The sequence below is a fragment of the Anastrepha ludens genome, chromosome 3 (assembly GCF_028408465.1).
Source record: "Anastrepha ludens isolate Willacy chromosome 3, idAnaLude1.1, whole genome shotgun sequence".
Taxonomy (NCBI): domain Eukaryota; kingdom Metazoa; phylum Arthropoda; class Insecta; order Diptera; family Tephritidae; genus Anastrepha; species Anastrepha ludens.
The window spans coordinates 20,439,082-20,449,850 of NC_071499.1; the positions used below are offsets into that span (position 1 = coordinate 20,439,082).

General features: G+C 38.1%; 1 protein-coding gene across 1 annotated transcript; it reads left to right on the plus strand.

Moving 5' to 3' along the window:
* The first annotated feature begins 480 nt into the window (after positions 1-480).
* LOC128857108 (glycine-rich selenoprotein-like) lies at positions 481-8,649 on the plus strand. The gene is made up of 3 exons (XM_054092685.1): positions 481-662; positions 8,125-8,209; positions 8,278-8,649. Exons 1-3 carry the CDS (start codon positions 644-646, stop codon positions 8,519-8,521), a joined length of 348 nt encoding a protein of 115 aa, XP_053948660.1. The 5' UTR covers positions 481-643; the 3' UTR covers positions 8,522-8,649.
* The last annotated feature ends 2,120 nt before the right edge of the window (positions 8,650-10,769 follow it).

A 10,769-nucleotide genomic window follows, 5' to 3' on the forward strand; every position in this document is an offset into this window, starting at 1 on the left:
TATCCTGAACGGCGTTCTACAAAAAAATAATACAATGGAGTTAAAGCACAGTTTCTAGGTGTCCAATCGATTCAGCATTGCGATGGATTATTTGATTTTCGACGAAAAGCGAATGTTTTCAGTATTTTCCAATTTTGTACCAGCGAAAGGCGATCTATATTGCAAGTTTCTGAATAAAAAAATAATATCCGTGTAAAAGACGCAAAAATTTATAGTTTGAATCCAAAATGCTAGACGGATCATGCTGAATAAATGCGTATATTCTGTATCCATTTCTCAATATTTTTCCTACCCATTCATTGCTGAAGTTTTTATATTATCCATACATACATTTTCTGAATTTAAAATTGTATTCCATAGACTACAAAGTATTGATCTACCCAAGCGAAAGCAGCTTCTAAAAAGCTTAAAAAGCGCCACCTATATGTGAAGTTACAGCAAGCAGTCAATCCATCGTCATTCGAACTCTGCAACAAGTACACGTCAACTCATTTTACGTCAAGTCATTTGTAAACCAGTGAACTCGCAAGATTTTTCTTGTGTATTAAAACTTTGTTTTCACTCATTTTATGAAGTAAATGAAACGATTTCAACTTAAAACCATCGCGTAGAGCTATTGTGGAGTACCGAAAGTCATAGTAAAATGGTTTACATAGATCGAGGTACAAAACCGAAAGACTTGCACCAATAGAGGCTGTGTATAGTAGAGCGCCAGAGAAATGAATTGAAATTATATGAAACATATTTGCTTATATATTTTTAATAATTGAAATCAATTGTGATTAAGCACACGGCTCAGGTTCAATGCTATTTATTAGGCCACTTTATATATCGAGTGATTTGTGAGTGATATCAAAAGTTTTCAGGAGTTTGTGTTTGTGTACCGAAAAAAGTTGCAAAAACAAAAATTGAGAGAGCAAAGTGTCATTTAATTGCGAATTTGTGCTTGAAAAGTGTTTGCTAGCAAAAATATACAAACACAAGAAACAGCTGTTTGCAAATTTTGGCAAATTGCTTTTACAAATTGTAAAGCTAAGAATCATACACCAATAAGAGTACACACGAGTACATTTTTGCGTCAAAATACAGTTTGATCTCATAGGCGGTGGAATACCCTGGCGTTTTGTGGATTTTCAAGAAAAGTTAAAGTTAAATTAAAATTAAAAAAAAAAGAATAATACCCAAAATTCGCAAATTCGCAGACAATAAAAGTTTAGTGAGTTGTAGAAAAATGCAGACGAGGTTTTTTTTTAATTTTGATATATCGGGAAAACAAATTTGATTCAAGTAGATACCGAAATTCAAATTTTGACAAATTACGACTATAGGTCTATTCATGTAAAAATTATCTAGTAACTTGCCAGTAACTTAATTTCCGAGAGTTCTCTCTCAGAGAGAAAAATATCAAGAAAAAGTACATGAACGCAAAACCAGTAACAATTTGCAAGTTTTACGAACATCTGATTAAATTTTTCGCAGGAAAAATCACAAAAATTAACAATAAAGGGGTTACATGGGTTTCGTCGGGTAAAAAAAGGCCTATTTTCAATATTTCCTTTTTTTTTCTATGCAAAAAATTATTTATTTAATTCAAACTTTTGTCTGTCTTATAGATACATATTTAAAGAATAACTTCTGAAATTTTCAAAAAAAAAAAATAAAACTCTTCCATTGTGACGCCATTTCCGGTGACCCCTCGTAAAAAAGGTGCGTCCGCGTTGTCAGTATAACTCCTGACAGGATCATCTAAAATGAAAAACACAAAATAATTGTTTTAGTTAAGACCATAAACTCGTGCTTGAACGAAGGAAAGAAAAGAAAGTGAAAATTGGAATTTTGGCAGACATTTTTCCAAAAAAATGAAAATTTCGGTCAAATTTGCTTGACATTTTTTTTTTTTTTTAAATAGTTGTAATTGAAAAAAAAATCCTTCATCCAGGCACGAGTAAATTGTATCTCAAACACCTGTGTAAAATTTCATCAAGATCGGTTGAGCAGTTTTCGAGAACATTTGACAACCGACTTTGAAAACACGGTTCCGAGAAAAACGCGTTTAAAGCTTTGAGTAACAATAAAAGTGGCTTGGAGCGCACACCTTCCAAAGGCTGTATCTCCGAAACTATTAATCGGATCGACTTGAAAATTTAGGATAATATTCCTGAGATGTTGTAAAAATTAATAAGCCAAAAAAAATCGAATTTTTTTAACCCACGAAACCCATGTAACCCCTTAAATTAAAAAAAATAAAGCAAATAAAATGCAAAATAACGAGCTTAGCATCACATGATTTCGTTTTGTCCACAATAATTTTTGCATTTCATCATCGCTGTCAGGTGTAGAACATTTCATTAGTAATTGCAATTTGCAAATTTTAATTCGTGTTTTTTTTTTACTTTGCGATCAGCTGCCAACTTGAAAATTCCTACAAGTAAAAATGTATCCAGTAAAAACTTGCAACTTCCCCTCAAAATGAAATGTCATTTTGCTCTCTCACTTTTCCCTACGTACTGCTTAAGTCAGGATATCATAGAGCATATTTTTGGGACAATGCGAGTGAAAGATAGACATTTTGACAATCTGAGTCCGATGCCAATATCAAATATAGGTTGCGGAAGTACTTACCAGGTTGCTCTAAAAATGCTTGACATGACCTGTCGCAGGGCGGCTGTTATAACAAACAACATTTTCTATAATTTCGTGTTTCGTGACCCGGACTTCGAACTCGTACACTTTCGAATGATATTCGCGCATTAACCCATTCGGCTACGGCGACCGCCGTCAATGTAATAATAATTAATTTAAATAAGTAAAGGTAGCTTGTCAAGTAGTTTCAAATGTAAGAATAATCGGGGCTTGGGGATCAAAACTGCAAACTTACGTAGGCAAAACATAGTAAAGTAAGGTGTGAGTCATATGGGTTCCAGGACACTCCGGTGTTCAAGGGAACGAAATTGCCGATGAAATGGCCACCCGTGGATCAGCGGTTCCCCCACAAGGGTCTGAGCCAATAATCGGAATCAGTTCCTCAGGAATCATGAATTGGATCAGCGATTATGTAGGCAATCTACATAAAAAGCTATGGTCCGGTCTAGAACGCTGCAGAACTGCAAAGTGATTTGTGACAAGTCCGAACAGAAAACTGTCAAACCTTTTACTAAAACTTGGAAGGAAAGACGGTCGGTATTATTACAAACCACAATCCATGGGGTCAGCATATGACCACCATTGGAGTCATTGAGCACCCAATGTGCCTGCCGTGCTTGGAGGAGGCGGATAGCACTGAGACTTTTCTTTGTGTCTGTGTCCTGCCTTTGCTATAGAGCTAGGCTACGAGTTTTGGGGTCCTATATCGTGAGAATGAGTAATATTCGTTCCCTAAAACTGGAGGATACTTACAGATTTGCCAAAAAATCTGGAAAATTCTCACAGGACTAACTACCTCTTGTTCTGATACTTTTCTTCTTCCCTCCTTGATTATCAACCCCTTTGCAGAGTTTTAAATACAATGGGCTTTTTAGCCTGAGTGTTTTAGGAGCCACCAAATCTCCTGGTGCTCCTTGGATCGACCTTCTCAAATTTCAATTTTTTCAAGGCGTGAGTCTGTTTAAAGTTGGTTTTTAGTCAACTAAACTTATGATGAATCTGTTTCTTCTATGAGCGAATTCATCAGGGTAATAATGCTTAGTAACATAATAGCGTCATATAGGCGCAACTTCGCGGAAGTTTTGAATTTAAAAATTAATTCACAAAATATAATTCTGGCAATTCCGTTTATTCCATTCGTAATTTTTTCAAGCCGTTCCAAAGTTATTAACAAAAAACCATTTCGTAAAAGTAGCAGTTTGTAGCACTAAATACTCGTTCACTGACGCACCGAATCACATCAATTCAACACTAATTACACTATATCTATATATATAAAAAGAAGTTACATTTCCTTGGTAATCTTATAACTCAAGAACGGGCTCACCTATCCAAACCAAATTTTTGGGCTTTGTTTGGACTATTCAGTAGATGGTTTGTGTTTTAAAATTTTAAGAATCGGATACCAGGGTCTCGAGAAATAGGCCAAAACGTGAACCCGGGTAACCCTAGGATGTGTTTGTACAATATGGGTAGCAAATGGGAGCTGTTGATGATTTCTATAGTATAGAGTATTTTTCATACCGTTCCGTGACTAGGGTCTCGAGATATAATCCAAAACGTGGACCCGGGTAACCCTAGGATGTGTTTGTACAATATGGGTAGCAAATGGAAGCTGCTGATGATTCTATAGTATAGAGTATTTTTGATGCCGCTCCGTGACTAGGGTCTAGAGATATCGCCCAAAATGTGGACCCGGGTAACCCTAGGATGTGTTTGTACAATATGGGTAGCAAATGGAAGCTGCTGATGATTCTATAGTATAGAGTATTTTTAATGGCCCTCCGTAACTAGGGTCTCGAGATATCGCCCAAAATGTGGACCCCGATAACTTAAGGATGTGTTCGTACAATATGGGTAGCAAATGGGAGCTGTTGATGATTTCTATAGTATAGAGTATTTTTCATACCGTTCCGTGACTAGGGTCTCGAGATATAATCCAAAACGTGGACCCGGGTAACCCTAGGATGTGTTTGTACAATATGGGTAGCAAATGGAAGCTGCTGATGGCTCTATAGTATAGAGTATTTTTGATGCCGCTCCGTGGCTAGGGTCTCGAGATATCGCCCAAAATGAGGACCCCGATAACTTAAGGATGTGTTCGTACAATATGGGTAGCAAATGGAAGCTGTTGATGATTTCTATAGTATAGAGTATTTTTCATACCGTTCCGTGACTAGGGTCTCGAGATAGAGACCAAAACGTGGACCCTAGAATGTGTTTGTACAATATGGGTAGCAAATGGAAGCTGCTGATGATTCTATAGTATAGAGTATTTTTAATGCCCCTCCGTAACTAGGGTCTCGAGATATAGACCAAAACGTGGACCTGGATAACCCTAGGATGTGTTTGAACCACATGAGTATCCATTTCAGCAAAAATGTAAAGCACTTATGGATTTAATTGTGAAATTATATGTATTTGTGGAGGTGCGTTGCCATATGTACTCCATCGAATGGCAGAAAAGGGGATTGCCGCACGCACATATACTAATTTGGCTGGTACATAAAATAACTCCGAATCAAATCGATAGCCTTATATCAGCTGAAATTCCTAACCACACTGCTGATCCTGGGTTATTTCAAGTTGTCGTTATATATTACATTTCCTTGGTAATCTTATAACTCAAGAACCGCCAAACCGATTGACACAAAAATTTTAGAGTTCTTTTCTATCTTTGAGGAGGTGGTTTGTGTGAAGTTTGATTGAAATCGGTGCAGCCGTTCCTGAGTTATGATATTTTATGTGAGTAATGGTTTCCTCTCATACGAAATGCCTGTATAGGAAAAACAATAACAAATACACAGCCGCTTATGAGCGTTTCTTTTGGGCGAAAATATAATAAAAACTGGAGCATTCAAGGAACTGGAAAAACTTTTTTAACTTTATTTATTTTAGCATAATTTATTTAGCGTAAAAAATTGAAATGGAAATTAAAGAATCAAAGTTTAATTACAAGTTTTTATCGGCTCTTTCACCTTACCTGTATTTAGGTGACCACCACAATCAAATTTTAAAAAAGTACAGAAAAGGCTATTGTGACATCTTTAGAAAGTATGTTGAATGAAAAAAATTAACTAATTCAACTGTTTAAACATTTTACGAGTTCTATAAAGAAAACTTAATATGAAAAATTTCTTGCGATATAAAAAAAACATTTTATGTATGGTGGTGCGAAGCCCACTGGGTGATGCTAGTTCTTTATATTTTCACCAAAAAATTTTGCTAAATACTATTAATTATTTCACTGTTATTTCAAAATTTATCAAAAATGGTCAATATACGAAAATAAATAGCGCCTGGGCAATTTTAGGCAAATGCTTTATTTAATGAAACTTGTTGGAGATGTTAGGGAGTGATTCCTGAACAACCTGTTGGCCTTTGAAGTGCCCTTCGGCAACTTTACTATAGTTTGGCACATTATATGTAATATATTTTCTTCATTTTCTTGTAAACTTCACTTCGATTCATAAAATATACCCGTCACACGCCTGTTGTTACTTGTTCTGCATGCAAGGCGAATTTATTACAGGTGACAGCAAACACATATAAGTAAAACCCTACATGTATTTGTTGTTGCGTTTGGTGCAAGCATCATGTCAAAATCAGCAAGCAAATGTAAACATACGAATGTAAACATACCAATACATACAAACAAAGCATATCATTTTGACGTAAGCCGTACCTACGGTGAAAAATTCAGCTGGGTGAATGCTGTCACCTTAATAAATCCACCTTGTCTGCATGTGAAGCCACAGCGCACGACATCAACCACCTATTCGCATGCCCTATCAAACCTACTCACCTAACACCTCTCTCTCTCTCTGGGTCCAACCAGTCGTAACAACACGTTTTCTGGGTCTACCCTTAGATGAGTTAGACGAAGACAGCCGGTAACTACATCGCACTGACAGGGTTTGGTAAACTGCTGCACCAAAAACAACAATATGAGAGATGCACAGCCAAAAATCTGAAGCCTAGTGCTGATCGCGTGACTTCTTTTAAAACTCTCTCAAATCAAGGCATGAAAACTATTTTTATTGGACAGTAACTTTAAGGAAAACTTATTTGACAAGCGCTACTATAGCATCTACGATGATGCAGATACACATTTTTGACTAGAAATACATCTCATAGGTCGACAACCTTAAAGATACTGATGACCTTAAGGATATAAGTTTCAGCCTGATCAATGAGTTTGCACTTAAAACAAATGGTTTAGCAAGGAGTAGCAGATAAAGTGCTGCTACGGTATCACAATGGATCGGCAACGGCCCAAGTGAGTTGGTATAGAGACCGGCTGTTACTTCTACCAAACTACCTACCTACCTACGAGAGGTTTGGTATTTTTTTAATAATAGAATATGTGACATTCTGTAATATTTTCTTCTTCTTCTTCCTTGCTTTTAGCCCATTTCCCTTGGGGTCAGCCCTCCTGGTACGCAGTCTACAGATTCTTCGAGCCTGGTTCGTCTCTGTGTTTAAGTCCGCATGCTTCATGTAACTTTCTATTTGCTTCGGCCATGTATGGTGTGGTCGAGCTGGCTTCCTCGGCGCCGTGGCGATATTTATCACGTTCTTTGTCATATCTGAGTCAGGCTCCCATGCCCATACCAGCGAATACGACTTTCACGTTTTTCTTTTAAGACTTCCACTTCCATGAATGAATCGATTAGGCACTTTGTCCAGTATTGCGACCGAGGCTGACCATCTCAAGATTTTCATTTCTGCTGGTTGAAGTTTTCTGTCGTGTAACTTTTTTTTAGCCTAGCATTCGGCTCCGTCCCGCACGGCGCTTTTATATATTTTGTCTTTTAGGTGAAGTGACATTCTTTTGTCACATAGCCCCCCGGTTAGAGTTTTTCATTTTCGCAATGCCGAGTTAACCCTTTGCTGCACAACTTCATTAACTTCTGCAGTATTTGTTGTACCGACTGCCGCCATAGCCGAATGGGTTGGTGCGTCACTACCTTCATGCAGAGAACATCAAATGCTAGAAGAATAAAAAACAGTTTTCTCGAATAGCAGTCGCCGCTAGGCAGGCAATGACAAACCTCCGAGTGCCATGAAAAAGCTCCTTATAAAAAAATATCTGTCGTTCGGAGTCGGCCTAAAACTGTAGGTCCACAGATTCCTTCACTCAACGCTGAAAAAATAATCGTATCGGCAAACGTCCGAAGGCTTACGAAAATAAGAAATTCGTCAGTTGACTCCTTCAAATAAGCTCTGAAAAAATACAAAATGCTGTGTTTCTTACATTTTAAGGGGAAATTCTGCGCATGACGAATTTAGAAGAATAAATAGAAAAATACAATCCGTGGGAAAGTACTCCTAAGGGGTATTTATAATTCTGCTGAAAATTTTTCCAAAAAGTTGTTCCGAAAATAGCACAAAGCCGTTTGACTTTTGATTTAAAATTTATAAGCGAAGCTTCGTTTCGACACTATTCAATTAATATACATTTTACATCTCTTTTCGCAGATGGACGCGTTTTGGAGCGCCGACCTTGGACCGTGTCTCGTGTTTTAGAAATTTTCACAGGCCTGTGGTTTGTGATGATCACCTTGTAAGCAATTTAAATTTATTCCTTTGCTTTAGTCTACTTAGGCAGTATTACTAATTCTTTCAAAATAGTTTCAGAGGACTTGTAGCGCCATTCGTAAAGGACGAGAGAAGTAGCAGCGGAAGTAATAATCGTAGAGGCGGTTGGGGCGGCGGCTTCGGCGGCGGTGGCGGTGGTGGAGGAGGTGGTGGTGGTGGTGGAGGTAGTGGTGGCGGCGGGGGAAACGGTGGTGGTGGCGGATTCGGTCCAAACCGTCGTATTGGACGTATCAATAACCGATCAATAGATGCGCCTTGTGGCAGTTGCTGCGGATAAATATTTTTGTTACGTCATTTTAGACACTGCCAACCCACAACTAGTACGTCACAGTACGTCAAATTATGTAATCTAGATGAGATTGTGTTGTGGTATTTTTTAATAACTGTATCCAATAATTAATAACTTGAGCCGTAAGCCCTGGCAGCTAGTGCTCCTTTTTTATTGTAAAATAATAATTTATTATTATTTTCCATATATTAAATAAATAAATAAATTAATAACTAAAAAATTGTAAGACTTCTTTTTTTATAATAATGAGCAATTAAATGTGAGATTTTTCAACCAATTTCTGATGCATTTTTTTTTTTCTAATATAATTATAAACGTATCCGTGTTTGATGACAGAGATCGTTCTTGAGGCACGACTGCAAAACAAGTTTCACACTGATTGATGTTGTTGTTGTTGTTGTAGCAGCATAAACATTCCCCATACTTACATACGGGGAATGCTGCTGGAGTGACAGTCCTTGGCCGGATATAAATCCGGGTCGTTTCGGTAACGTAGAACCGACTGTCGTGGAAACGACACTGATTGATAGGTTAGTTTGGATTTGGCAGCTATTCGAGTAAGACATGTTTCGTGATAAGTAAGCAACTAGCAGTAAAGTCCTCTCTCGAGGAATAAGACTAACACTCTGCAAGGCTCTCATCATGCCCATCCTGACGTATGGCGCAGAAGCGTGGACGAAAACAACATCCGATGACGAGTCCCTTCGAGTGGTTGAGAGAAAGATTCTGCGGAAGATTTGTGGACCTTAGCATGTTGGCGACGGTGAATATCGCAGGCGATGGAACGATGAGCTGTATGAGCTTTACGACGGCATAGACATAGCACAGCGAATAAAGAGCCATCGGCTAAGTTGGCTAGATCATATCGTCCGAATGGATACAAGCACTCCGGCTCTGAAAGTATTCGATGCGGTACCCGCTGGTGGTAGCGGAAGAAGAGGAAGACCTCCTCGGCGTTGGAAAGATCAGGTCGAGAAGTACTTGGTTTCACTTGGTGTTTCCAACTGGCGCTGGTTAGCACGAGAAACAAAACTACTGGCGCGCTTTGTTAATCTCGGCAAAAATCGCGTAAGCGGTTATAGCGCCAATTAAGAAGAAGAATGCAGTAGTCGTTAAGCTACAAGAGTTCAGATTTTTTTATGAAATCATTACATAATTGAGCAACTGGAAACTCCTCTTTTAATTTCACTTCTCTTTCACGAATTATCTCTTGACATAGGCTCTTAATCCATTTTTCTAACACTCCTCTTCCTCTAATCCAAACGCGTCGATATATCAAATTTCTGGGGTCTGCCTTAGTTGATCAATACAACACTTCACAGTTCCTCTAACTTATGGCAAATTATACCATCCTTGTCTTTAACTGCTTGCTGTTATAAAAGCAACAATATTTTAAGTTATCAAATAAGAGGAGAAACTAGGCCTATTCATGTTTCCTGTTGTGTCAGCAACTGGGTATTTGAACCGAACTTAAGGGGTTTCGAGCTATTCAACAATTAACAAAGGGCGCTCCGGAGCTGCATAGCAAAACTTTAAACGCGTTTTTTTCAAAACTATGTTTATGAACTGGTCATCACTGTTACTTCTCACCGAGGCTTTGAACATCTTTTCATTGGGGGGGTATTCTTTAGTGGCGGGTCCCAAACCCAGCGCACAACCAGCTATGCAACCTGGGATGCTTCGCCTTCTCACGTTGTATCACTCCGAACGGGTGTTCGGAAGCTACCCAGAGGATACTTGGGCTAATTCCGGAAGTTGTGAGCTGCCTGAACCATATGTAAAAGAATCGTCTTGGCCAACCCCAAGTGGATGGCGATCAGTAACTTTCCCCAGTTGCGTTGACTTCTTCTACATATGGAACCATCCTCCTACTCGGCCAAAATCGCGTAAGCGGTTATCGCGTCAATTAAGAAGAGAAGAGATAACTGTAACTTAAAAACCGCTTGGTAGATTTCAATAAAATTTATACTGCTTTTGAAAAATTATAAAAGACTCGTGCCTGATAGAAGGATTTTTTTTCAAAAATTTCGTTTTCTTTAACAATTAATTATCAGTTTTTTCTCGAAAATCTTAAAAATATTTCCTGAGACCGACATTTTGTTAATTTAAAAAAAAAAAGCTTCGATCAGGCACAAGATTATCTATTAAAAAAACTAATTTCTCTTGTCCGACTGATTTTATATGAATCTGCAAGGACTTGTGATGATCACCGCAAGGGACTTCTAGAGAAACGGGC

Coding starts and splice junctions, on each gene's coding strand:
- LOC128857108 (XM_054092685.1), top strand. Junction 8,210..8,277: donor TGGTTTGTGATGATCACCTT/GTAAGCAATTTA, acceptor CTTTCAAAATAG/TTTCAGAGGACTTGTAGCGC.